At 47.9% G+C, this 27,395-nt stretch overlaps 1 protein-coding gene across 3 annotated transcripts in view; it reads right to left on the bottom strand.

Annotated features, from left to right (window-relative positions):
- Window positions 1-27,395, bottom strand: part of LOC103111987 (metalloprotease TIKI2) — a 65,236-nt gene that overhangs the window by 25,912 nt on the left and 11,929 nt on the right. Inside the window, exons 2-4 of one of the 3 annotated variants that reach the window (XM_060205938.1) lie at window positions 19,740-19,830; window positions 15,485-15,754; window positions 1,316-1,938 (exon numbers count right to left, since the gene is read on the bottom strand). In XM_060205938.1, coding sequence (XP_060061921.1) covers window positions 1,833-1,938; window positions 15,485-15,754; window positions 19,740-19,830 — 467 coding nt within the window. In that variant the 3' untranslated portion in view covers window positions 1,316-1,832. Of the gene's footprint in view, window positions 1-1,315; window positions 5,362-15,484; window positions 15,755-19,739; window positions 19,831-27,395 lie in introns of those variants that run through there. The other 2 variants (XM_060205936.1, XM_060205937.1) reach the window with 2 other exon arrangements.

Raw genomic sequence — 27,395 nt, 5'->3', positions numbered from 1 at the left:
AGTCCACTGCCTTGGGTCTCAACCTTTTCAGCAAAGGCAATCCTCCCCTACCCCAACATTTCCTGAAATAAGAGGAGGAACCATGAGTATGCAGACACATCCCATTCAATTCATAATGTCTTTATTAATATATTATGCTACAAAAATATTTTTGGCAAAAATAACATTAATAGCATCTTTATTTAATAATTAATAGCATCTTTTCACAAAGGTGAGGGCAAGAGGTGATTAAAAGAACAACATCACAGATACATTTCAGAGACATTAATTCTGAAGCTGGAGTCACACAGTGAGAATCACGCGGGACATTCTGCAATTGTTACTGAGGTCCAAGAATGGGGCAGGGATTCTGACTGCCCATCCTCTCCTCCCTACTCCCCAGCTAGAATCTCCCTTAACTAGGAGGTAGGCCCTGCCACTCCAGCCACTAGGGCCTAAGCATCTGGGACCCTCACCAATACCGTCTGGGACCTGGGTCACATTTAAAGTCCATTTCCTGCAGGAGGATGTGGGATGAAGGGGCTCTTGTAGTCCTCATGGCAGTCTCCCCAGTCAGGAAACCAAGACTCTGTTTGACAGTGGAAGACATAAGGGCTCAGAGAGGGGCAGAAACCTGCTTATAAGGAAGGAGTATTGAGAGAATCTCTGGAAAGGAAATGCCCTGTTTGGAGACAGGTGGGGTAGAAATTCTCAGGAGAGATCAAATAGGCACTTAGCTGGCTATTGTGAACCAGGGATGGAGGGCTAGCAACAAGAGGTGCTGTGAGGCTAAGACCAGAGCTCTGGGTTCCAGCTCTTCTCCACTGCCCAGAAGTCTCCCTCCTCTGAGGCAGCAGGCACACCTGCCAACTCACATCAGGTCTGACTGGGCTGCTGAACAATGAGGTTGGGGAGAAGGAGGGGTGAAGTTGGACTGACTCTTGAATCTGTCTGGTTTAGACAACCAGGTGGGTGATTTAAAACAGCAACATTCAAAGAACAGAGCCAGGAGGGACCTTCGATGTCATCCACTCTAGTCTCTTGCCAAGGCCTCTGCTTTGCTACCACACCTCCAGCCAGCAGGCCTCCTGCCTCTGCTCACACACCCTGATTACAGGAGATGCACCACCTGCAGGGGTGCCTGTCCATCCTCCCACAGCTCTGGCTTGATAGAGATTATTCCCTAGTAGAATTAAGGCCCCTTCTTTCCTTCCTTCCTTCCTTCCTTCCTTCCTTCCTTCCTTCCTTCCTTCCTTCCTTCCTTTCCCTTTCCTTTCCTTCCCTTCCCTTCCCTTCCCTTCCCTTCCCTTCCCTTCCCTTCCCTTCCCTTCCCTTCCCTTCCCTTCCCTTCCCTTCCCTTCCCTTCCTCCTCTTTCTCTCTCCATGCCTCTATCGAGTGCCTTCCTTGTGCCAGATGAGGATGTGGAACATTCATGCACGTGAGCCCTACAGGGGAGTGGATGCACAGTTAGACTGCTTATAAGTGTTGGGATAGAAAGTAAGACAGTTCACAGGGATCACATAGGGCTTCCTGAAGGAGGTGCTATCTGGGTTGATCCTCAAAGGATGAGCAGTTAGTGTAAAAGAAGAGACTTTCTAAACCAAGGGAGGAGCATGTGTCAAACACTGTCTCTATCAGAAGTGGCATATCTGATTCAGTTTGGCCACACTTAAGAGTAAAATATCTAAGAAAGCTGCCTGGGGAAGCCAGTAGGGTCACATCATGGAGAGTCTAGAACAACAAGATTGGGGTTTTGGTTCTCAATCCACAGCTATTGAAATGCTATCACCAGCTTCAGTTCTGTTCTCTGCCACACAAGATCCCATCAAAGCTGAAGTTTTAAGGTGCAACTCTAGTTCTTCTGGTAGAGGATCTTTCTTTGGGATCTGTTGTAATGATGACACTGAGCTGGAGACTGGGCAGGTGGGGCATGTCTTGAGTCTGAGGCTTGTCCCAGTCTGGATGGAGAAAGGAAGGAGATAACAGGCTTTCAGCACAAGAAAAGCTACTCTTGGTTTTGCAGTGCAAAAGTAAAATTGCCCATCAGCACAATTTTCTTACTTCCTAGACTTCAGAACCTTGAGTCTCACAGCTGAAGAATTCTTGCTTGTCCTTTGTGACTCCCTTGCTTCCTGATGCTGCTGGCCCTGATTTACCTGGTGCTGATGAGTCCTTGGAGAGAAAAATAATGATATGGCCTTGCTAGCCAGTCCCTTCAAGGTCCCTGCAAACCTTTGAACTATTCATTCATTCATTCAGCTTCCTTGAAGGACAGGGCCTAGGGCCACTGCTAATATGCTGCTTAACCCCAGGCAGGTCACATAACCTGCTGGGTCTCACTGTTCATCTTCCCTGCTGGCCTCAAGAGAAGCAGGGAGGCCCAGGAAATGTGCAAAATTCTCTACAGTCTTCACAGAAGTATAAGGAGACCATAGAACACACTAGACAAAAAAGTCCTCAGTGGTAGGTAGATGTTTCCAAAATGAATGATGGATTCATGGTTCCCTCATCCAGGGTGAGAGAATTTAAGTGTCTCAATCATGTGGATTCTCACATATGTGCTCCTGGTCTGGGAGATAAATAAGTGAGTTCAATTCATTTCAAACTCTGGCCAGTGGGTGGACTGCAGGGATCAGCAACTCAGGCTGCAGTAGTCTAACCTGCACTGGCCTTGGCTATCTTGAGAACAAGTTTACCTAGAAAATCAGTCCATTCATCTGTCACCGGCCAGCTATCTTTCAGTTTTACTGCTTGGGTAAGGGAACTTGGAATCCTCCAACCTGTCTAGAGAAGGAACCTGCAGGAGACTGGAATTGATTGTGCCTCTGATTAGGGGCCTGGGCAGGATATAATTTCAGGATCCTCCTGGAACCCAGGGCTGGACTGCTTGTTCCATCTCAGTGATGGTGAGTTGTTCTAGGCCAGGAAAAGTGGCTCAGTCAAACCTCAACACTGAGCCTGGCACTGCACGGGCTCCATAATGACACACTGAGTTAATTTGCCTCTCTGGCCCTGTGCCTGGCACAGATCTGGGCACGCGGTCAGGTGCCTGGGCTGTTTACCCAAAAGCTTCATCTTTAATTAACCTCAAGCTCCATCTCAATATGTCTCATGCCACACTTTGCTCTGAACAGAGGGAAATCTGGCCTGTGTGTTTCTAATTCCTTTACACTTATCTCATCCAAAGAGTGCTCTGCACGAGCTGTTTGATGTCCAACAGGCCTTCAGAGCCTGCTTTGTAAGTCAGCTAAGCCCCTTCCCGCTCAGAAATAGGAAGTCACATTTCTGCCAAGGATCAATGGACGCCAGTCCTGGATGGGGTCAAGTTCAGTTTACAGCCTGATGCCCTGGAACCTCTGAAGCAGGGCTCAGGGCTCCTACCAGGTCCCAAGCTCCAACACATCCATGCTGGGCCCAAGTGAAAAGAATTCAGCTGCCCGCCAAGATGCCCCTGGAGCTCCTGACTGTCCAATGAACTGTCCAGATTCCAGTGTCTCAGAAGAAGACAGCTGCCAAGCTGGGTATGACAACAGTGGGGTTGATTAGCTATGACCAGATCTCTCAGGGAAACCCAAGGGGCCATGATATTGGGGAGCACTGAGACAGGCATTAGCAGGGTTGCCCAGCTGTGCAGTATTGGGAAAATATCTCCCCTTTCTGGGCTTGATTATCACCCTCACTGTTACTATCTCTCAGTTTGAGGGAAGGGTTGTCCTTTCTGCTCTTGGGTTCCATGATTCTGTCATTGATGAGGCACCAGACTAGTGAGGATGTGGGGCTGGGGGTTGGCCAGCCTGGATCCTCTACCTTCTCAGTTAGCAACTTGGTCTTGGGGTGCCAGGGCACTCTCTGAGTCTGCTACCTGCCTGTCTCCCTTTGGTTGCTGTTTCTCCAGCCTGGCCATGCTCCTCCAGATGCACCCAAACTCTTAGCCTCTGATTTTTCATGGCTCCAAGATACAAGTCAGGGCATGGGGCACATACTATTGCCAGAGACTTTTGGCCAAGGTGTAGAGAGGACAGAGCAGAGGATGGTTTAGAGGACAGCATAGCTTCGAATCACACTGACCTTGGGCTATGTCCTGGTTGGGTGACCATGAGCAAATACCTTCACCTCTCTAGGAGGGGTTCAATTTCCTCCTTTGAGGACTACACTCACTTCTCACAGATCAACAGTAAAGTGAGTGTGTAAAGTACACACCACACACAGGCTTTGGACAACAGCAACTCTCATTATGATCTTTATTTGTGGGACTCCAAGGGCTCAGTCCTTAAAACTGACCTTCTCTGTCCATGCCTGTCCTTTGGCCCAGCTCACTCCATTTGGCTGTGACTTCAATAGTTTGTAATCCAAGCTGGATTAATGATACAGAACAGGGAGGTCTGGATTGACATCCTGGGCTCCTTATTTGCTATATGACCTTGGGAAGCCATTCTCCTCTCTTTGGCTCTAGGTTTAACCACCTGTCACATGGTGCTTCCTTCTGCAGCACCAACTCTCACTCCCACTCCCACCTCTGAAGCAGCGCTTTGGTGGGACCCTTTTCCCAGAAGTCTGGAGGGCTAGTTCAGAGACTCTCTGGCTTTTCAAAGTAGCAGCAATCTCTCTTCCTAAAGTTTCTTTCCAGTGCCCAGGATTCCTCCAGGGAAGGGAAGGACTGTCAGCATTCATATCTCTGGATCTCCAGTCTCACAAAAGCTAAGCCTGTCTGCCTGGCCCTCCTTCTGAGGCCCCTTCACAGAGTGAGAAGTCAGACCTGGACTCTGGAGGTTTCTGTTGATCCAGGAGTCAGTTCAAAGCTACAGTTCACACAGGATCACAGATGTCCCAGCATACATGGGCTAAGTTCCTGGATTGGTGGTGGGACTAATTTAAGAGTTGTTAAATAGTTTCTTTTTATCAGTAGAATAAATACATTTTTCTCTTTTAATATGGACACATATTTTACAAAAGAGCCCCATAGCACTATGGGAAATTAAAAACCTTCTACAAAAGAGAAGATGTAACTCAGGTACATTAAAGCTCTGGTGTCCTAAGGGATCCCATCTGTGTTGTCCCATGGTGGATGTCAGCTCCCCCTGGAGGTGGTACCAGGGGCAGTGGGTTGTGGCTGCAGACGCTCCCCAGGTTTCTCTAGCTTCAGTGCCCAGGGTGGCCAGGGTCAGGAGGGCCCGAGGGTGTGCAGCAGGAGGCAGGCTGTGAGGCTGGTGACCACGGTGGGAAGGAGGCCCAGGGAGGTTTGTGAGCTGCCAAGCACAGCGCTGCTGGTGGCCTCCGGTTCTTCCTGATGCTGGAGTGGATCAGAGAGCTGCAAGAGGGGCTTGGAGGTTCCAGAGCTGTGTGTGGGCTGTAGGGGCAGTGGGGGTAGTGAGCCAGTGGTGCTGCAAGAAGAAAACAGTGAAATTCAGAGTGGCCACTTGGGAGCCTTGTCTTGGGGCTGGGGACTTATTTATTTATTTATTTATTTATTTATTTATTTATTTATTTCATATGACATGGAGAGGAAAACCAGGGGCTTAGGCAAAGAAGGAGAGTAGTCCAGAGCCCCATACCCAGCTGGCAGAGCTCCTGAGCATACTCGCTGTCCATGCCAAGTTCAGCAGGCTGGGCCAGGCTCCACAGTTACAGGTGTCCAGTGTGACCACTCAGGAGAACTGCATCTCACCAGGATTACTTCTGGGGCTTGGTGCCTCTACAACAAATCCACCACTCCTAGTGGTTCTTTACTTCCTTTTCTTTCTTTCCTTTCCTTTTCCCCTTTTTCTCTCCCTTTCTCTCTCTTTCCTTTCCTCTATTTAACTAGACAGAGAGAAATTGAGATGAAAGGGGGAGAGAGAGAGAGAGAGAGAGAGGGAGACAGACAGAGAGAGAGAGAGAGAGAGAGAGAGAGAGAGATTGACCTGCAGCGTTGCTTCACCACTCATTAAAGCATACTCCCTATAGGTGGGGATCGGGGGTCTTGAACTCAGATCTTTGTGTATTAGGTACTGTGTGCACTCTACTGGGTGTGCTGCTGCCTGGGCCCCAAATAAATCATTTAAACAAAAGGGGAAATGGGTCCCAGGAAGGAAGGAGGTAGCTCTGGGGGTCACACCGGGCACTCAGCCTACACGCTATTGTCTGCAGGTGCCCTTGGCCTCCTGCAGTACTGTTCTCCCCTGTCTGATAAAAATCTAGGACAAAAAAGAAGACACAAACAACACCATATTTCCTGCCCTTGTTATCACAGCTATCATTTACTGAGAAGACTCACTGGTCCTCAAAGCAAACTTTCACAATGGGTTTCCTCAGCAAACAGAGACCCAGAAAGGCTTGATGAGGGTGCCCTGGGCTCAGTTTCATTCAGCACAACCACAGGGAGTTTCAGTGAAAGATGTTATCTTTTCTCCATTTAAACAATGAGAAATAATTTCTGGTGGCAATGGATAAGACTTGGCTAAAAAAAAAAAAAGGAGAAAGACAAACAGAAATTCAAAGAGATCAAATGCAGAACAGAACAAATGGTTGGGTCGAGCTCAGCACTTGGTGATTACACATCTTAGGTTCCTACTTATGCACACGAGGCCTGAAAGGGAAAGGGTAGCACTCAGACCAGAGCCTGAGACACTAAAAGTCCCACACAGCACCATGAATGGACTTGTGTCTGTGGCTTTCCCCCTAACAACACCCTCTATTTATTAAGCACCTCCTGTGTGCCAGCAGTGGAGAGGTTGGAGTCTCTGCATGGGCCACTTTATTATTACTCCCATCTCCAAAGTGAGACAACCGAGGTTGTAGAAGATGAGGATGCAGCACACCTCAGCAGCCTGGCTCACCAGACTAAAGGTGCATTTGACCTCAGCATGCTGGGATCACACAGGTCAAGTGGGAAGCACATGCTCCATGCTGACCTCACTAATCCTCAAGTGGAGGCTGGTCAGGGCCAGAGATGGTTTGTTAAAGAACACCTCTACTGAGCAGAAGAAAAATCCTCTGGCTGCTGCTTCATCTTTTTAGCCCAGCATTCCAGCATTTGGGAGCCTGGCCTTGGGACAGAAGGCTGGCGTGCCACTTGGTGTGGCCCAGCTGGGGTCAGGCTGGGCAGCCAGCCCTCTCCATCCATACAAAGACCAAATAGGAGTTATGAAAACTATGTTTCACATGGCGCCCAGAGGCATTTGCTTTCACACTTTGAAAACCAAAGATGCAAATTCCCTCTTTGCAGCCTGAGCTGGAGATTTTTATTGCTTGGAAGAAGTCCCAGGGAAGTGGGGTGAGGCTGAATGTGGGGGGAGAAAAAAATCCCTCCAGATGTCTTCCTACCTTCCAGGCCCACTACTCACAAAAAAATCTCAGTCCCCCAGCTCCAGGACCTCCACCCCTACTCCAGCCCATGTTGGAGAAAATTATCTCATGGCAAAGTGGCCTGGAAGCCAAACCAAACACTCGAGAGTGTTCCCAGGCTCCACAGACAGCTGGCACCAAGGGGCCTTGTCTGCTCTGAGTTTAGTGGGCCTCATGGCCTAGATGGAAGGAAGCTCTGCTCTAGCCTGGTGTGTGTGCCTGCTTGCTGCACAATTATGGGTAAACCCAGTCCTCCTGGCTTCAGTTTCCCCATGTGTACAATGAGAGCAGGAATAGACCCATGAACTTGAAAAAGCTTTCAGCAGCAGAATCCAGAAGTGGAGTCTTAGGTCCAAGGCACAGAGCCCAGACAAGTAGGGCTGGTACCTGAGATAGAGTTGGAGCCTGTTACTGAGACCTCACCATTGGGCTTCTTGGGGCACAGAGGGATCTGAGCATTGGACAGCCATCTAGAACTGGGCTCTGGGAGTCTTGGGGCTGTATCTATCTATCTTCCTTCCTTCCTTCCTTTCCCTTTCTTTCTTCCTTCCTTCCTTCCTTCCTTCCTTTCTTTCTTTCTTTCTTTCTTTCTTTCTTTCTTTCTTTCTTTCTTTCTTTCTCTTTTTGCTAGCATCAGGAACTGCTGGGTTGTGCCTTGGATTATCTTTTGAGAGGATTCCAGGGTCGAAGTAGTGATAAAGGCTAAGGTGACTGGTGTGTCTGTGTCTTGGGAGTGGAACCCTTGATAAGATCCAGCTAGGGGAGATGCCACTGAGATTTCAGTCTGAGCCCCAACCTCTCTGGACCATGCAGGCTACATACAGGCAGAGACCTAAAGTGACTGGTTTGCCTGCAGCTCCAAGTCTGGTACCTAAAGGCCGTGTTAGCCCCCATGCCTTCTGTTGTCCACATGATCTTCTGTTCTCAGAGTGCCTCTACCCTCTGCTCAGCCTCATTTTTGACCTTCAGGCTCCACTTACCCCATATCTCTCAGGAACTGATTCCTTTGCAAGTTCAGGGTATTTCAGCAGGAACCATTCTGTAAGCTGTTCCTGCACCTAGTCAGTAGCTCATTTAAGACTGTGAACCTAAGACATGTTGCAGATTCATGAGCAGCATCTTGCTAGGGAGAGGGAGTGGCACCAACCATTGGATTCTGAGAGTCAAGTCACCAACTCTGGACAGAACTGTTACGGAGTGTCATCATCTCTGATGACAGCTTCCATCACACAAGCATCATCACATTTATTCTCTAAGCCTCAGAGCAAAGCCAAGGAGGGCCTGAGATTTTAATCTCATTCTGCCTGAATTTTTTATATTTATTTTTTGTTGAGTGATTATACTGCTCATTTCTGATGGGAGAAACCATTTACCTCTAGTCAAAGGAGGTCCTGGCCCCTCAAAGAAATGCTGACCATTCTGGACCATCCCAGGAGAGGGCTTGGCTGTGCTAGGAGAAACTGGGGTGGGGGTAAAGAACCTTGAGGCAGAAAAGGCATATAAGTAAGAGGTATTCAGAGGCCTCCCAGAAGCCCAGGGGGTGAAAGATATAGACTCTTCCTCTCTGCAAGGACTGTAGCCATGTGCTCAAACTACTGGAAAATTGAGGTCCTGAGGCTAGGAATCTCCTACCCTGCAGGGTGGCACTCACAAAGATCAGGACCCCCCACCCCCACAATACTGATGCCAGCTCTATGCCAGCACTTGGAAGTCTTCTCTTTCCTGTACTTGCCCCATCATGAGTTCCTACTGATCTTGATGGCCCAGCACTCTGCTTCTTTGTCTATCCTGTATTTCACTCCAATTCTCTTCCCCCCTCTCTCCCTAGTTGTAGACTGACCTATAGAGACCATCAAGGCCCTAGCTTCACACAAGAAGAAGCCAAGGATTGCCATGGCTCCCCATCAGCAGTGGGCTAGTGCAATGCTGGCAGCTAGCACTGTGGTGGGCTTTACTCTACCTTACCCCAACCCCACTTTCATGCTGCTGTCCTGCTTCCCCTGCTGGTTCTTGGATGTGAGGGATTCTGAGATCACTCTGTCATGTAGCCATTTACTGACATGCTCAACTCTTTCTGTAGACCTCCATAAATTATCCTGCCATGGGCTGATGCTTCTCTAAACTTCCTCCTGTGTGTTTACATCGGGGGTGATGAGGGGTATGGGAGGCCAGTGTGCTCCAGGTGCTGTCCTGGTTAGGCACTTGTGGTCCCCAGCCTGGCTTTCTCTCTCTCTCTCTCTCTCTCTCTCTCTCTCTCTCTCTCTCTCCTTTTCTCCCTCCCTTCCTCCCTCCCTCCTTCTCCCTCTCCCTCTCTCTCTTGCTCATGCATGCCATCATCAAACTTTCAGAAAACCACATGGTGTCACAGAGAAGTTCAAGCCAGAGCCAGTCCCCAGTTCTTAGTCTCCCAGATCAGAAACAAGGTCAAGGAACAGCTGCCTGTGTGGCTGTGGGGGCTCAGGATATGGAGAGAAAGGGAGACCTCAGCAACACAGGCATTTGTGTGACCTCTGTGGTAGTGTCTGACTAACATGCCCCTTAGATTAGATAGATCTTTGAGCTGGTTTCCATAGCACACCTGACTTGCTGCACGGTCTTAGGCAAGTTGCCTGATCTCAGTTTCCCCTTTGGTCGAGCAAGGCTCACTTTCAAGACATAGGTGCCTGGCATGGAGCAGGAGCTGGACACATGTCCACTGGTGCACACCCTTCCAGAGAGAAACACAAAGCTGGGTAGGGGGGTGGGCAGCACACAGTCTAACCTTGGACCAAGAATGGTGGAGGCTGGGGGCAGGGTGGTAGCACAGCAAGTGTACATGGCACAAAGCACACAGACTGGCATACACATCCTGGTTTAAGCCCCGGCTCACCACCTGTGTGTGTGTGGGGTTGCTCCACAAGTGGTGAAGCAGATCAGCAGGTGTCTATCTTTCTCCCTCCCTCTCTGCTTCCCTTCCTCTCTCGATTTCTCTCTGTCCTATCCAACAATGACAGCAGCAACAACAACAACAATAACAACAATGATAAACAAAAGGGGAAAATAGCCTCCAGAAGCAGTGGATTTGTAGTGCAGGCACCGAGCCCAGCCATAACTCTGGAGGGGGGGAAAAAGAGGTGAAGGCAAAGCAGCAGGAGATTCCCATGAGGGAGCCTGGAGACCCTCAAGATTCTGTTGTGCTAGCATGTCAGGGTCAGGAAGCCTGCTAGCTCTCAAATGCAGGGCTACAGAAGGAAGGTGAGCAAGCAACGGGGTGAGGGGAAAGGGTTCCAGGTGAAAAGCAAAAACAGTTTTGTAAAATTGGCTATAAATGAGCCCTGGGTCCCCAGAGAGCTTCCCTTGACCTCTTGAAGAACTGGATACTTGGTAAGGCCTAGGAGGATGGGGTGAATCCTTGGCAAGAGACAGAGGTTGAGCTTCATGCCATGACAGCTCAGGACCTGCTGACCAAGGTAATAAAAGCATCCACCCGACAAGCTGCCTGAGCATGCAAAACTCCCCTCTCCAACCAACCAGATGGAAGAGGATTGCCTAGTTTGCCTGCTGGAACTGAGTGGGGGAATCTTTCTTGCCAAAGAAAAGCTGTTTCTTCTCCTGAAGCCAGGCTCTGTGTTTCAGAATGGTGTGTTGTGAAAAGGAAACCGTTTGGAGTCATTTGCTGAAATTTACCTTTCAGACATGCTTAGGGGCTGGGGGTCAGTTGCCAGAACTGACGACAGGTCACTTCCTTGGGCTGGACCCACCACTGGCCAGGTCTCTGGTCACTCCATGGGTTAATTAGGGTGACTGTCTGATTGAAGCTCTTTATGGAATGCCAGTGCCTTCCTCTGCCTTGCATCTCCCTGTCAGCCTGGAAGCCTTCCTCAGGGCTGAAGGAAATGGCTCTCAGTAACTCTATGCCCCTGCTCCCGGTTTGAAGGAGGTGGTCCCTGCTGAGCACATGAGCCAAATGTGTCTCAGCCAATATAGCCATAGCTATGCCTCTGCCTTGGGCTCTGCACAAGTACATTTCTCAGTAACCCAAGCAAGCTGCTTTGAAGTCAACACCCAAAAGGCCAGGGCCTCAAATCTTATTTGCTGGGAATCTTATGGTAGTATACTCCCACATTTTAAACAGTGGACTTTTTAACACAGTGGGATAAACTCTTTCAGCCTTTTAGACATCTACAAAAGCTCAGGGGTCTCCCAGAAAAAGTATCATGAAGTGCATAGTGCAGAAGATAGCACCCTGATTCCTTGTGTGACTGCACAGGTCCTCCACCCTGGGGCTTGGTTTCCCCATCTGGAGACAAAGAATAAGCTCCTCACTTCCCAGAAATGCTCAGCAGAGTCTCTGGTACTCAACCAACATATGACAGCCCAGACTTATGCACTGCAAGTTCTTATCCATGAACTTGGAGGAAGGGAATGGTCTGTCCTTCATTGCAGGCCACTTCCTGTGGCATTCTGGGTGCTCTGGTGACAGTGTTCACTAAACATGGGCATTCCTGCCTAAAAGTAGAATCTAGGGAGACTGTTGTGTATTAAGCCTGCAGACTGGAGGTTGGAAGATGGCATCTAGATGTCACAGTTGAAGCTTTGGTGACAAGCTGAGGGAGGTGGGACATGGTGGTGAGAGGGGCACAAGGCGGGAAGATGGCGGACTGAGAAGCTGCTAGCAGCGTGTGCTCTGATCACATCTGGAAACGGTAGGATTTTCTGCCTTTAGCAGGCCAGTCAATAATTATAGTCACCAAAGAGGTGACTATAATTTAATTTGGGTTAAGAATTAGAGTAAAGGTGGCATGGACTAGCGGGCGGGCTGCTCCAGACTTCCCAGGCGGCGCCGGGCAAGGCGGGTGCGCCGGGCATTGTCCTCCGCCCGGGAAGGTGGCTCCTCCACTGCTGGGTGGCCGGCAGAGGACCTGGAGGGAGCAATATAGCTCGGGGGCTTTCTCTTGGGAGTCTCCAGGGACCACCGCGACCCTGAGGGCGGATCCAAAGACTTCTTAAGTATAGCTCTCATTGGATCAAAGGACTTGGAGCTAGTTTTCATTTTCGAGAAATCCTTTAAAAAAGTCTGGAGGGGGGGTTTCCCGGAAGATGGCGGACTAAGAAGCTGCTAGCCGCTGAGCTCCGAACACATCCCCTGGAAACAATAGGATTTTCTGCCTTTAGCAGGCCAGCCAATAAGGTGTCATAGCGGTGACAAGGAGATGACTATAACTTAATTTGGGTTAAGAATTAGAGTAGGGGAAAAAATTCTTTTTTCTTCCTTTTAATTTTCAAGCATACCTCCTCCCCCCCCCCTGCCATAAGCAGTCCCTGGGGACCAGCTCCTAGCAGGATACCCCACACCACCAAACAGGGTGCTTTTTTGAATTCACTGATACACATTGGGAAGTTCCTTGCACTGCTCTTTAATTACAACTCTTTTTCTTATCTTCTCCCTTTTCTCTATCTTCTCTCTCTCTCTCTCTCTTTTTTTTAATCTTGTCATACACTTCTTCCTTCTTCTTTGCCTTTCTGAATTTGTGAATTACTTTGGGGAAGAAATATGACTCAGAGCGGACTCTCTATGTGTGTATCTCTGCTCTAGTTCCCTTTCCCCTCTTGTTACCCCTAGAATATATGGTGGATAGTAGATTTGCATAACTGTCTATTCTTGCTATCCTCTCTCTTTCTTTTCTCTTTCTTCACTGGGATTTGGTTACTATTTTTTCACGGACTGGAGAAATTGTTTGGCTAACTGGTAACGATTAAACTACTTCAATACTTACTTCAGTTGCTACTGTAATTCCGGAGGTTGGTGAGTGCAGTTGTCATAAAGGTATTTAGTACAGTGTTACTTGTACTCAAGACACAACAACTGAGGAACAACAGAGCATAAAAAAAAGAAGAAAGAAACACATAAATAAAAAATGGGTAGATCAAAAACAAATAAAACTGCTACTCCAATGAATGAAGACAAGAGCCCAGAAGAAACTACAAATCAGCCAGAAGTAACCATAGATAAGAAAAGTATGCAAGCAATAATAAACTTATTAATCACAGAAATGAAAACAACATTGGAGGAAAGGAATGGCAGTATTAGGGAAACAACAGTTGAGACCCCCAAGGAAAATACTGATTATCTTAGGCAATTAGAGAACTGAAAGCTGAAATAGCTGTAATGAAGAAAGAAGCTGAGGCAAGGGAAAGCAGACTAACAGAAGCAGAAAACAGAATTAGTCAGACAGAGGATGAGTTAGAGAAAACAAAGAAAGAGGTGAAAGAGCTTAAAAAGAGATTGAGAGACACTGAAAACAACAACAGAGACATATGGGATGATCTCAAAAGAAGTAACATTCGTATAATTGGCCTGCCAGAGGAAGAAAGAGAGGAAGGGGAAGCAAACATTCTAGAGGAAATAATACAAGAAAACTTCCCAGACCTGAATAACAGAAAGGATATCAAGATTCAAGAAGCCCAGAGAGTACCAAACAGAGTCAACCCAGACCTGAAGACACCAAGCCACATCATAGTCACAATGAGAAGAAGTAAGGATAAAGAAAAGATCCTAAAGGCTGCAAGAGAGAAACAAAAAGTCACATACAAGGGAAAACCCATAAGATTATCTGCAGATTTCTCCACTCAAACTCTAAAATGCCAGAAGGGAGTGGCAAGATATCTATCGAGCCCTAAATGAAAAAGGGTTTCAACCAAGGATAATATATTCTGCTAGACTTTCATTCAAGCTAGATGGAGGGATCAAAACCTTCTTAGATAAACAACAGTTAAAGGAGGCAACCATCACCAAACCGGCCCTGAAAGAGGTACTAAAAGACCTCTTATAAACAAGAACATCACTATAATACTTGCAATATATCAGAGCAAACAAATTTTTTTTTAGAACAATGGCACTACAATACATTAAATCCATAATATCAATAAATGTCAATGGCTTAAACTCACCCATCAAAAGGCACAGGGTGGGGGGATGGATCAGAAAACATAACCCAACCATATGCTGCTTGCAAGAATCCCATCTGTCACAACAAGATAAACACAGACTTAAAGTGAAAGGATGGAAAACTATCATACAGGCTAACGGACCACAAAAAAGGGCAGGAACAGCCATTCTCATCTCAGATACGATAGATTTTAAATTAAATAAAGTAATAAAAGTTAGGCAAGGACATTACATAATGAGGGGCACACAGGCAAAAGACAGAGTATTAGTACAGTGGGAGGATTTCTGGACCTGGAGATTTCCTTTTCTTTCTTCCTTCCTTCCTTTCTTCCTTCCTTTCTTTCTTTCCTTCCTTCTTCTTTCTTTCTTTCTTTCTTTCTTTCTTTCTTTCTTTCTTTCTTTCTTTCTTTCTTTCTTTCTTTCTTCTTTTTTTTCCTCCAGGGATATTGCTGGTGCTCGGTGCCTCCACCACAAATCCACTGTTCCTTGAGGCTATTTTTTCCCTTTTGTTTCCCCTGTTGTTGTTATTACTACTACTATTATTATTATTGCTGTCATTGTTGTTGGATAGGACAGAGAGAAATCGAAAGAGGATGGGAAGACAGAGAGGGGGAGAGAAAGACACCTGCAGAGCTGTTTCAATACCTGTGAAGCAACACCCCTGCAGGTGGGGAGCCGGGGCTTCAAACCGGGATTCTTAACGCCAGTCCTTGCGCTTTGCACTATGTGTGCTTAACCGTGACGCTACTGCCCAACCACCTGGACCTGGAGATTTCAACAAGGCTCATCACACATTTCCTCTCCCTTCCCGAGACAGAACCTGCAACATGACAAGTTTCAGGCATTCTCTCTCTTACACTGTGGGATCCTCTCCTCACAGCCCACAGCCAGGCTGCTGCCGCTCAGACCTGGCTTGGAGGCTCCCAGACAACCTGCTTCATGTTCTCTTCCCTTCTGTCCCATGGGTCACATGGAATTCATTTACAGAATCAGAGAATCCCAGGAAATAAAAGCTGGCTTTTATCCACTCTCCCTGAAGGTGGTTTCTAGACTCTCAACATTGCAAATGGGGACAAGCCAGTCCTGGTGTTTCCACCATGGTACCAACTGGCTACACATCCTTAGAGCAGTATGTAGCTAACCGTGTGCTCAGCACGGTGGGCCTGAGTGGGGCTGGCTGGGAGAAAGACCTAGCTCTGGGAGAAAGACCTAGCTCTAGGCAGACCAGCCTGCCCTGCTTTTGGTGAGCTCACCTGTCCTCGATGCGGACCCAGAGGTCGTTGAACTGCCGTGGCCGCTGCTGCTTGTTCTGCTTCTTGTGCCACTTCTTCTGCCTCCCAAACTCCTCCAACTGGCTGAGGCTGTCAGGAAGCAGGAGGTGTGGGGACAGGGCCGGGTCCTCCTCTTCAGGGAGTGTTGTGGGAGTCACCGAGGGAGCTATAGGGACGGCAGCAGCTGGAGTCTCAGGGGTGGGACTCGCTGAGGTCCCCTCGGGAGGGGGTGCTGAACTCTGGGCAGCAGGACTGGAGAGAGATGATGGTTCATGAGACACACTTGCATCACACAGGGAATATTACTCAGTGGGGAAGCTGTCATAGCATGCATAGATGCTGGGCCTGGTAAGAGTAACCTAGGCAAACCATTGCTTAGGGCTGAGAGAAGGGCTTTGATTCATTCTTCTATTCACAGAGCCAGTCCATAGTTACCGAGCATACACCCTGCAGCAGGCATTTGACTAGGAATTGGGCCAAGCAGACAAAATCCCTGCCTTCTTGGAGCAGCCATTCCAAAGCAGGGGACAAAGAGCAATGCGTACAGGAAGTCAGGTGGTACTAACTGTGGAGAGGACAAATGAAGCAGAAGCAGGAAGGGCCAGGGTGCTAGCTGATGTGGGTGATAGCTGAGCCCAAGCAGGTAGGATATGAGGGAGAGAGCCATAGGCAGGTCACTGCAGACAGATCTGGGCATTCTCAGGTTTTAATTCATTTAATCAGCTCTGTTCCTTCTTGCTGGGTGACTTTAGGTGAATTACCTAACTTTACTGTGCCTTGGCCTCCTGCTCTATGGTAGCCATTCTTCCAGGGAGGCATCCAGAGGATTATATGTTAATAAGGGCCAAAATTTGGCAAGTGTAAAACCTGGAAGCAACCCAGGTGTCCAATAACAGATGAGTGGCTGAGCAAGTTGTGGTGTATATTCATAATAGAATACTACTCAGCTATTAAAAATGATGAATTCACCTTCTTCATCTCATCTTTGGCTAGAGCTTGAAGGATTCATGTTAAGTGAGATAAGTCAGAAACAAAGGAAGAATATGGGATGATCTCACTCATAGACAGAAGTTAAAAACATGAGAACAGAAGGGAAAACACAAAGCAGAACTTTGACTGGAGCTGGCGTATTGCACCAAAGTAAAAGAGTCTGGGTTGGGTAGAAGTAGTCAGGTCCTGGAACATGATGGTGGAGGAGGACCTGGGGGGGCTTTAGATTGTTATCTGGAAAACTGAAAAATGTTACACATGTATCAACTACTGTATTTTACTATAGACTGTAAACCATTAACCTCCCCCAATAAAGAACAAAAAGTCTTTTGCATAACCATTATGTCATCTCCCCCACACTCTTCAAATTTTAATAAATGCATAATAGTTAAAAGAAAAAAATTGGCAAATATGAGACAGCTGAAATATTTAAGTAATTGACATTATTAATTTTATATTACATATTAGCAGTGTCTCTTGTGTCACTGATTCTACCAGCCATTTTGCATTCAACTCCTATGTATTGAATTTTTTCAGGGAAGGCAGGACAGTGCTGAGCAGGGGAGAGATGGAGCTGAAGGGAGAGATGTGGGGTTCCATCCTGCCTCAGTACCTGGCATGCAGGGACTCAGGGCAGGCCAGGAAATTGTTCTGAGCAGCAACTAACCATCAAATGGTAGTAGTGCTTACTGCATGAGGTTGTCCTGAAGCTGAATGGGTGGGGTCTAGCACAATACCTGGCATATCATCAAACTCTCAGGAATGTTGGCCAACAAGCCAAGGGACCTGGCTGTGGCAGACACTGTAGTTTAGCTAGGAGAGTGTTTGTGGAGGATCACTTTATTTGTTTGTTTGTTTATGAGAGAGAACCAGAACATCACTCTGGCACATGCAGTGTCAAGGGTCAAACTTGGGGCCTTATGCTTGAGGGTCCAGTACCTTATCCATTGCACCACTTTCCTACCCGGAAGATCACTTTATACAGAAGGGTACATAGCCACTCCTCAGCTTTGTAGCATCCTCTGCTTTTCTGTGGCTCAAGTAGAATTTGTGTGGGGACCTCTGACTCAAGCAGAGGGTTGAGTATGGTTTCAGGAATCATACGGGTAAGCTGTGTCCATGTCAGCAGTCTGCCTCTCTACCCCTACCCCACTCCCACATGAGGAGTTTCTTTCTCCTTCAAGGAGAGAAGCACATGAAGCCAGTCTAGTCTTCCTCAGCCCCCATGGCAAGCAGAAAGCAGAGATTCCCAGGATTCAGGAGATGCCACAGCTGCTAGGCAGATAATTCAAAACATGCAGACAAAAGATGGGCTCAGGAAGCACCTGTGGCCAACTATGGCTTTTATTGTTGGGGACTCCTTGGCATCCATGCTCCCCTCACCCCACCCGCAGGATTTCTGTCGGCATTCCAGACTTAGGCTGAGAGCCCTCAGAGCAGCTGGGTGGGGATGGAAGAAGAGTGGAGACCCACATTTAATGTTTGGGCTCAGAGATGAACAGGCACCAAAGCAGTTTCACTGGCCTGCTTGCCATCCCTTTGCTTGATCTGAACAGACAATGGGCTTCAAGGTGAAAGCCCTTGCTAAGGGAACACCTTGTCCTCCAGGTTACCACGGATCCTTTATCCTTTAGACACAGGTCTGTTTCTGCCCAGTATGAACTGATGTGCTCTTGGCTCAAGCAAGCATTCAGGAGGTGCATTCTCATCAGATGGACTCAGAAGATGAGAAGAGCAAGGATTCCACCAGAGGGAGTAAGTAAGTCCCTCTAGAAGGGCCATTGAGATGGGGGCAGCATTGGTCCTGATGTAAGAGACCAGGGGCTCAAAGCCCTGGGAGATAGGGTGGGGGACCCCAGGCCTCATCTCTTCTAAAGAGAAAAAAGTAAGCCATTTCTGAAGCATTCCAATCTTTTAAGCCCACTCAAGGCCAAGCCCAGAGCAAGTAAGCAGAGAGGTGAGGAGCTCAGGGAAGCCTTTAAAACCAGGCTGCTATTAACATGACTGTGTGTCCTTCTGCGAGTAACTTCAGTTCTCTAGACTTCAGGTTTCTGTTTTAAGATGGAGACATGTTCACTTCTTGCCATTTTGGGTTACTGGAAAGATTCATTGAGTTGAAAGTGTTTGGAGCCTAGTTTGCACTGAGCAGTCCCAAACACTGATTGTGATTATTCTGGCTTTTTCTGGACCCTGGGACTTGTAACATCAGGAATCAAGGGTGTTATCACCCGGCGGTTATCTTTGGGAGTTAATGAGAATGGTTTCTGCATAATGGTTAGAACATGAGACACATGGGACTCCAAGTTTAAGGGTCCTGCCCATCACACTGACACCTTTCATATGACCCTGTGGTTGTATTCTGTTGTGGGGGCAGGGAAGAGACCTCCAACAGAAAAGGTGGCACTATATGGCTCTTGGAGTAGAATGGATGTGACTTGGGAGGAAAGTCAGGGATGAGAGGTTGGCAAGAGGCTATAAGGGAAAAGGTGTGGTCAGAGGATAATGAAGACCATCTGTGCCAGAGCTGGACACAGGAAGAGGCCAGATACTGCTCATCTTTTTTTAAAAAATTAATTTTTATTATTATTTTGTCCAGATCACTGCTCAGATCTGACTCATGGTGACATCAGATATTGAGCTTGGGCCCTCTGAGTCTCAGGCATGAAAGTCAGTTGCAAAAAACCTTTTAAAAACATTATTTTATTTCATAGGACAGAGAGAAATTTAGAGGGAAAGGGTATAGAGAGTAAGAGACAGAAAGACACCTGCAGCACTGCTTCACCATGTGTGAAGCTTTCCCCCCTGTAGGTAGGGACTGGGGGCTTGAAACCAGGTAAAGTGTTGACTTAACTAGGTATACCATCCCCCAGACCCTTGTTAAAACTTCTAAATCCTACTCATGCTAACCATCTTGACCCAGTCCTATAGAATTTTTCCACATGACCCGATTAGCATGCTTTCAATTCTAGGCATATCTACCTGAAGCTCCTCTCATTCCCACTGCCACTGCCTGGACACCCTACCCTTGCTTCCCACCAGGACTGCACTCCAACCTTCTTCCCCATCTCCCCACCACTAGCCCTGCCTCTCCATTCTTGGGTGGCTGGTCATTGCTGGTTCCTAGAAGGCCCCAGATCACCAGAGGCCTATTCAAAGCTCTTTCTCCATAGGACTGAGCGGGGTGCTATCAGGCATGTGGCAGATGGTCAGACCTGACCACAGGTTCACAGAAGCCTCAGCAGCTTACCTATGAATGTTCTGCCCTGCTGGTGTGTGCTCCACCTCCAGGCCCGCCTGCCGAAGGACATCGATGACTGTGTTGTTCCCCAGAAAGTGACCTGGAACACAAGACGCAAAGGGAGTTTAGCCTCATGCCAGGTCAGTAGTAGTGTGGACCTGCACAAAGCCAGTGACCTATACTAAAGTCGAGCCCTGGACTTCTGGACAGGCAGGATGGTGTAGTGGGAAGAAGGCTACCCTACCTGGGCCCCAATCCTGGCTCTGGTACTCATTAGTTGGTCTTCTCTATGCCTCAGTTTACCCACCTATAAGGCAGGAATGCAGCCTGTAGGGCTGTGTGCGGATTATGGAGGGTGGCTGGTTTGGAGTGAAATCTCTCTTGGTTTTCTGTGGCTTCACTGTGCTTTGTATCATAAAGCTGCCCCCAGACTTGGACTGTTCAGGCAGGGTCCACAACTCAAGGCCAAGCTCAGAGGAAGCCTCCTTTCAAAGTCCACAAGCCCCCAACAAGTCTATATTTTACATTTCACTAGCTAGGGGGCCAGGCAGTGGTGGACATGACTGAGTGTACATGCTATCATGGACAAGGATTAAGCCTCTGGTCCCCACCTACAGGAAGGATGCTTCAAAACTAGTGAAGCAGGACTGCAGGTGCCTCTGTCTCTCCCTCTCTTTATTTCTTCTTCCCCTATCAATTTTTCTCTGTCCTATAAAGTGAAGAGAGAGAGAGAGAGATGGAGACTGAGAGGAGAAAATGGCTACTGGGAACAGTGGACTTGTAGTGCAGGGACTAAGCCCCAATGATAAGTAAAATAAATAAATGAATAAATCAAACAATAGATAAATGAATAAAAATTCACTGGCTACTTCTTATCCCTGGAGGGTTCTATATTCACATCTCTGCCACCCCTCTACTTCCCTATACACACACATTCAAAGTCTTTGGGCAGAGACCAAGGGACCATTAGCTGCACATACTCAGCGTTGACTGAGTCCAAGGTGTCTCAGGTTCATCTGTTCACTACAAGTCCAAAATTTATGCACAAACATGACAGCCCAAATATTAGAACAGCCTTAGAGGACTCAGTGAGGTGTTAAGATTGTGGGGAAGGAGAGAGCAGCAGAACCCTATAGATTACAGGGTCCAGGAGGTAGCTGTAGTGGGACAGAGGTGTGGGACAAAGCTGAACCTTAAGGAGGTGGCATCCATATGTGTGTTGGGGATGGAGAGGGAGGCAGCCCAGCCCCACCCACCAATCATGCATTTGACAGAGATGCCTGATGCACAGCTCTGCTGCCAGCCCCATTCCCAACTGTGAATTCAGCAATGAATAATTTTATCCACAGCTCCAGGAAAGAGGGAAGTCATTCTCCTCTAGAAGATGCAAGCTCCACGTCTGAGTACACAGCACAAATGCACCTCCTCCCTGGGCCTCAATTTCCACATTGTCCATTTTGGCTCCACTGGGGGTGGACAGGTACTTTCTTGCCTTTACTGCTGCCCCATGATCTCATCACATACACAGCAGGCTCCTCTCCTGCTCACCAGTCACTGCAGAATGGAGTGGGTGATCTAATTGCTTGTGATGGGTATGGAGCTGGAAGATCAGCATGTTGACAGCCCCAGGGAGGTCTGGAAAGAACTCAGAGTGGGCACACTGTATGTGTGTGTGTGTGTGGGGGGGGGAGCAGAGTGGCTCCTGACAGTAAGGTTGGGGTAGGAGAGAGGCACACCTGGAGGAGGCAGAGGAGGAGGAGGAGGACCTCTGTGTCCCTCACCAGCTGGCCTTGTACACCTGAAGGCTGGCTTCACAACTCCCCCTATATTATCTATATTCTTGCTGTCTGCCACAGTCCCTGTCCATCAGTGTGAAAGATACTGCCCTGGGAACATGAGACATGAGTTCCAGTCCAGGGTCTGAGACTCTGGGAAAACACATTTCACTCTGAAGTCCTCAGTTTCCCTCTGTGTGCAAGAAAGGGGATAGGGGTTGGATGCTTGTGGGATCCTAGAGTTATATGTTATTGGGAAGGCTTCTGAGTCCAGAGGCCCAGATGAAAAGGTATCCTCTCTCCTCCTTTTAGCCGCTTTTCCATTCCATTCATCTGACGAATAGTGTTCAGCTGCATGTCTAGTGTGGACAGTGGGGAACAGGTGGGATCCTGTTGCAAGCACACCTTCCTTCCTTCTTTTATATATTAAATTTATTTATTTATTTATTTTACCTTTTGTTGCCCTTGCTGTTTTATTGTTGTGGTTATTATTATTGTTGTTGTTACTGATGTCATCATTGTTGAATAGGACAGAGAGAAATGGAGAGAGGAGGGGAAGTCAGAGAGGGAGAGAGAAAGATACACACCTGCAAACCTGCTTCACTGCCTGTGAAGCCACTACCCTGCAGGTGGGGAGCTGAGGGCTCCAACCGGGATCCTTACACCAGTCCTTGAACTTCATGCCACGTGTGTTTAACCTGCTGTACTACTGCCCGACTCCCTATAGTATCTAATTTAATGTAAGTTTGCATAAAATTTTCTGAGCGTAGTATTATACCTCTAGGTATATATGAGTGTACAACCCTCTGTACCGAGCACCAAAGTTCTTGTACCACCACGCCAGTTGAAACTCTCCACTTATCCTCCCAGTGGACTCAGTTTTGTTTTTTGTTTTCTGTTTTTTTTTTTTTCCCATCTGGGCAGGCTTCCTGGAGGAGGCATTGCTAGCTGAAGAACAGGATAAAAGTTAGCAAGGTGAGGGTGAGGTATGGTAGCATTGAAGGAAAGACAGATCTAAGTAGCAAGAGGGCACTGCAAAGACTAAAAGGGAAATGAGGTATGTGTGGTGCTGACTATAGTAGAGACATGGACAATGCAGGCTTGAGCAGGGCCTCCCAGTGCTCTAACCCTGAGTCAGGGCTGGTGAAAAAAGACCCAGGCTCCTAGCAAGACTGTGAGTCTCCAGATCCTGAGTGACTTCCCTGTTCTCCAACCTTGGTTTTCCTTCATGCCAATGGGCAACCTTCCCTTTGTTCTTTGGTGTGGGCAGCAGTAAAGCTCTAATGAAGACATCCTCCTCCAAAGGAGTGACTGTCATTTGGAAAAGCCCAGCCTGTGGGGGATGGGTTGTGGCGCACATGGTACTAAGCATAAGGACACACACAAGGATCTGGGTTTGAACCCCTAGCTCCCCACCTGCAGGGAGGAAGCTTCACAAGCTATAAAACAGGTCTGCAGGTGTCTATCTTGCTCTCTCCCTCTATTTCTCCCCCTCCTCTCTCAATTTATTTTTGTCTTATTTAATAATAATATTGTAAAAAAAATGGAAAAAGTGGCTGTCAGGAGCAGTGCAGGCACTTAGCCCCAGTGATAACCCTGAAGGTTAAAAAAAAAAAAAAAAGGAAAAGCCTAAAGGGCACTCCTGACCCATTCCTGGCTTGGACAGGGTTGTCCTCATGCTGGCCTGACTCTAGTGAGTAGGTGTGGGGCCTCCTGTGTATAGGCTGTAGGAACTCCCTGCCCACAGCTCTTGAAACCTAGTGCAGGCAGTGCAGGAATTCCTTCCCAGCCTCCTAAAGGTGAGCACCTCTGGGCCCACAGCATTCTGCCTGAAGCGTTTCTGCTATCAGGGAAAATGGTTGTCCTCAGACAGTACTGGTGCAGCAGCTATTATTCACTGATGGCCACATGTGAATGTTTGAGTGTGTTGGGCATTGAGAGGGGCTCAGCTTTGAAGGACTCAGCTGGATCCCAAGGGCCGCTTGGCCACGTTTTATGATCCAAATGAAACCCTGCCCCTTCCCTCAACTTCAGTGGTTTTACCCTAACAGGATAACTTCAGATCTCTTGAGAGGTAGGAGACAATCAGTAATGATTTCATTCCAATTTTATTTTATTAATTTTTTAAAATATTTACTTATTTGTTGGATAGAGACGGCCAAAATCAAGAGGGAATAAGGTGATAGAGACAGAGAGACACCTGCAACACTGTTTCACCACTGGCAAATCATTCCCCCTACAGGTGAACCTGGGTCCTTGCCCATTGTAACAGGTGCGCTTTACCAGGTATGCCACCACCTGGCCCGTTTCAAACTTTTAGCCACTCCTTCCCGCAGCCACATTCACCTGAACCTTCTTCTCTCCGGAGCAGGGAGAACTGTGGGAAAAGGATTCCACCCCACCCCTACAACATGTAGGCTTGCTCCAGAGAAGCCCTTTCCAGGCAGCCTGTGCCTCAGGAGGATTCACTACAAACATGCACTCATCCCTGTGTCCACTGTCCCCTACCACCCTCCGTGGGACTCAGAGTCATAAGACCCTGTAGCCTGATGGACAGAGTTTTCAATGGCTTTTGGGCTGAGAAGACTGATCTCCTGGTGCTCCACATACTACTGCTGATATTCCTGGTGGCTTTCACTTCCTCTTGCCCAACAGATGTAAGTATCTGTCTGCTCGTTCCTTCTCACTCTGCTCAGGACCTGTGAAAGTATCCTGTGCCCACATGGCTTCAATGACCACACTGCTGACTACTCTGGAAATGTTGCCTTGCCCACAGGATTTCCATTTCTGGATCTGGGTCCACTTTTCAATGACCTACTGGACACCATCACAGCATCCTCCAGAACCTATGGAGTCCTCCTAGGGATATCTCAACTGAGCTCCACCATCTGAGCTGGAGGGGTCCTGTCTCCTCCATTCTTCCTTCTTCTTCCCCATCCTCATCCAATCATCACCAGAGTCCCTCTGATTTTTTCTCCTAAGAGTACTAACTCTGGACCATGTTTCTGTCATCTTCTGTCTAAAACACTGCAGATGCCCTCCTCCTAGTTCTCTTCCAGTTCACTTTCTCTACCTACAGCCAGGTTAATCTTCCCATATTTCCTGAGCTTACACTTTCAGAACATTTTCCCATGGACTACTTCAGGGGACACTATGATAATTTCAAATAACCACACACCTTGTTAGGCACACATAGTACTAAGCATAAGGACCTGTGTAAGGATCCGGGTTCGAGTCTCTGGCTCCCCACCTACAGTGGGGATGCTTGCTTCATAAACAGTTCTGTACGTGTTTTTCTTTCTCTCTCTCAATCTTCCCCTCCTCTCTCAAATTCTGTATGTCCTACCCAATAGTAAACAAACAAGCAAAACAGAACAAAAAAAGAGAAAACGGCTGCCAGGAGCAGTGGATTTGTAGTATAGGCACCAGGCCCCAGTGATAACCCAGGGCGTGATGGAAGAAAATAGAGAAGGCTGGGGAGGACTTCCTGGAGGAGAAGCTCCTGTTGTCAGGATTCCTGAGAGGGATGAGATTCAGATGGAGATGTTGGAGGACAAGTTAGAAGAGGAACAAAGGCCTGGAGGAAGAGTACAGATCTTTAAAATGATGGGATTGATTTGGTCCTCATAGCCTCTGAGTCTGATAGCCAAAGTACCATCTAAAGAACCCTTAGATACAGACAGGGAAGGTGTTTTGATGCAGAGAGAAAGGCTTCTCTCCTCCCAGGCACAAAGTTGGCTGAACAAGGGCAAAGACTGACTCTGGCCCGACCTAACCAGTGGGCACAACTCAAGATGCATGTGCAGTGACAGGGTTTGGACAGCACCAAGAATCCTATCAAGAAGTCAGGGGGGATATCTGGCTCAGTAGCTAACTGGCTGTGTGACTTTGTGCAGTTTCCTTCCTCTCTTTGTGTCTCAACTTCCCCAGTCTCATGAGTCTTCCTACCTCTATGGCTCCATCTTTTGAGGATCTGAACACAAACTCCTACTGGGTTCAGGAGGATTCTCAAATAATTTAATTCATTCTGCTAAGGTGTCCCCACTTGGCAAGGAGGAACCTACCATACAGAGGACCTTGTTCCAGGTCACACAGATGATAAGGTCACTCAGTTGGCCCTATCCAGAGACATCCTGGCTCCCCACATGTTTCAGTATGTACATCCACTCTGAAATACCGGCAGCAGGGAGGGATCCTGAGTTCACTTTGGGGTGTGGGGGGCGAAGGAAACTGTCAGAAACATGTGTACCTTCCAAGGTTCACCAGATTGGAAGGAAGAGTGTGCGAGTGCTCAGCAAGAACAACACGCCAATGAACAGGGTAATTTCAAGACAGCGTTGGGGCCGGGCAGAGGGGAGAACCAGATGTTCCCACAAAGGCTCCAAAGTAACAGGGTCCCCTCAGCCAGCACACATGTTTTCTCTCCAGTGACTACTCTGGGTTTCCAGTTTTCTCCTCCTGGAAGAGGGCTCCTAAGAACCATATTTATGTTCCGTCTGAAATTAATGCAAGGGAAACTTTCAAATGCTAATTGAGCTGCCAGGATCAGCCAGGCGAATATCAAGCGACAGGGATGTTTGTTTTCCTGAGGAAGTGTGACAGGAAGGCTGGCCAGTCCTGACTGACTGGAGGATGGATGGACAACTGGAAGTGCCTCAAGACTTCTTACACCCAAAAGAGGGTCTGCCTGGGGCCCTGGCAGAGTGGTACTTCCTGTCTCCTGCTCTGCAGGTCTACCAAGGGCAGGGCTGGGGCCTTTTCAATTCAGAGAAGACTGAGATGACACCATCCCTGTACCCAGCCTCGAGGCAGGAGCTAAGACATATGGCCCCCACCCTGGAGATCACAGTGTGGAGGGGAGATAGGTAGGCACAAGTGACACAGGGCATGTGAGCCAGACTGAGAGGGAAGGGTGCCCAGGACAACTGGGTGGGATCTAGACAAGGGATCTACAGAGGGTCTCAATGACAGAGTCAAGCGTGTAATGTGGATTTGGGCACAAAAGGAAGAAACAGTACAAGTTGTGTGAGCCACCAGCAGTGGCTCTGGTTGTAGGGACAGTAGGTGAAAGGAGAGGTGGGGTGAGGGTTCCAGCAGCAGGGAGGAACCATGTGATTCTGAATCCTGCAGGGCAAAGCAGATTTCAACTGGACCCAAAGAACATTCTCCCAGGCAACTGTCCAGCTCTGTAAGGAAGTGAGCACCCTTTGCTGGTGGTGTGTGTGTCAGCAGAAGGTGAATGAAAGCTAGACTGGTCTGTGAAGGGGTGGGGGTTCAGAGGCCCTCTAAGGAGCAGGAATGTCAGGGTGGAATAGGATTCTGTCCACTGTTAGCAACCTCTATCATCTGCTCCCCTTTGAAGCTTGCTATAACTCAGGGAAAACAGAAGCATAAGAACCTTAGGATTTCTTTATTTTTAAACTTTAAAAAATTATTATATTTATTTATTTATTGGATAGACAACCAGAAATCAAGAGAGAAGGGGGAGATAGAGAGGAAGAAAGACAAAGAGATACCTGTAACACTGTTTCACCACTTGCAAAGCTTTCCCCCTGCACAGGGAGTTGGGGGCTTGAACCAAGTGTAATGCTGCCACATGGCCCCAGAAGAACCCTAGGGTTTCTACTGGCTAGTTCAGCTATGCAGTTAGATATGGATATGCAAAGGTAGATATGAATGATAGCCAAGCAATCCTACATCCATTTTCCTAAGACTTAGGTCATACCTAACATTTTGTCCATTTTCTTATTTGACAGCAGGTGGGAAGGGTCAGAGCTGAGGTTTCCCTCAGCCCACACCTGAGTGTGATGATTCAAATGGCACTGCTGGTAGAGGAGGCACCTGTAAAGGACTGGGTGACTTGGGCACAGGCCAGGCTCCCTTTGGGGAC

The sequence above is a fragment of the Erinaceus europaeus genome, chromosome 13 (assembly GCF_950295315.1).
Source record: "Erinaceus europaeus chromosome 13, mEriEur2.1, whole genome shotgun sequence".
NCBI classification, from domain to species: Eukaryota; Metazoa; Chordata; class Mammalia; order Eulipotyphla; family Erinaceidae; genus Erinaceus; species Erinaceus europaeus.
This window is presented reverse-complemented; position numbering and strand designations above follow the sequence as displayed.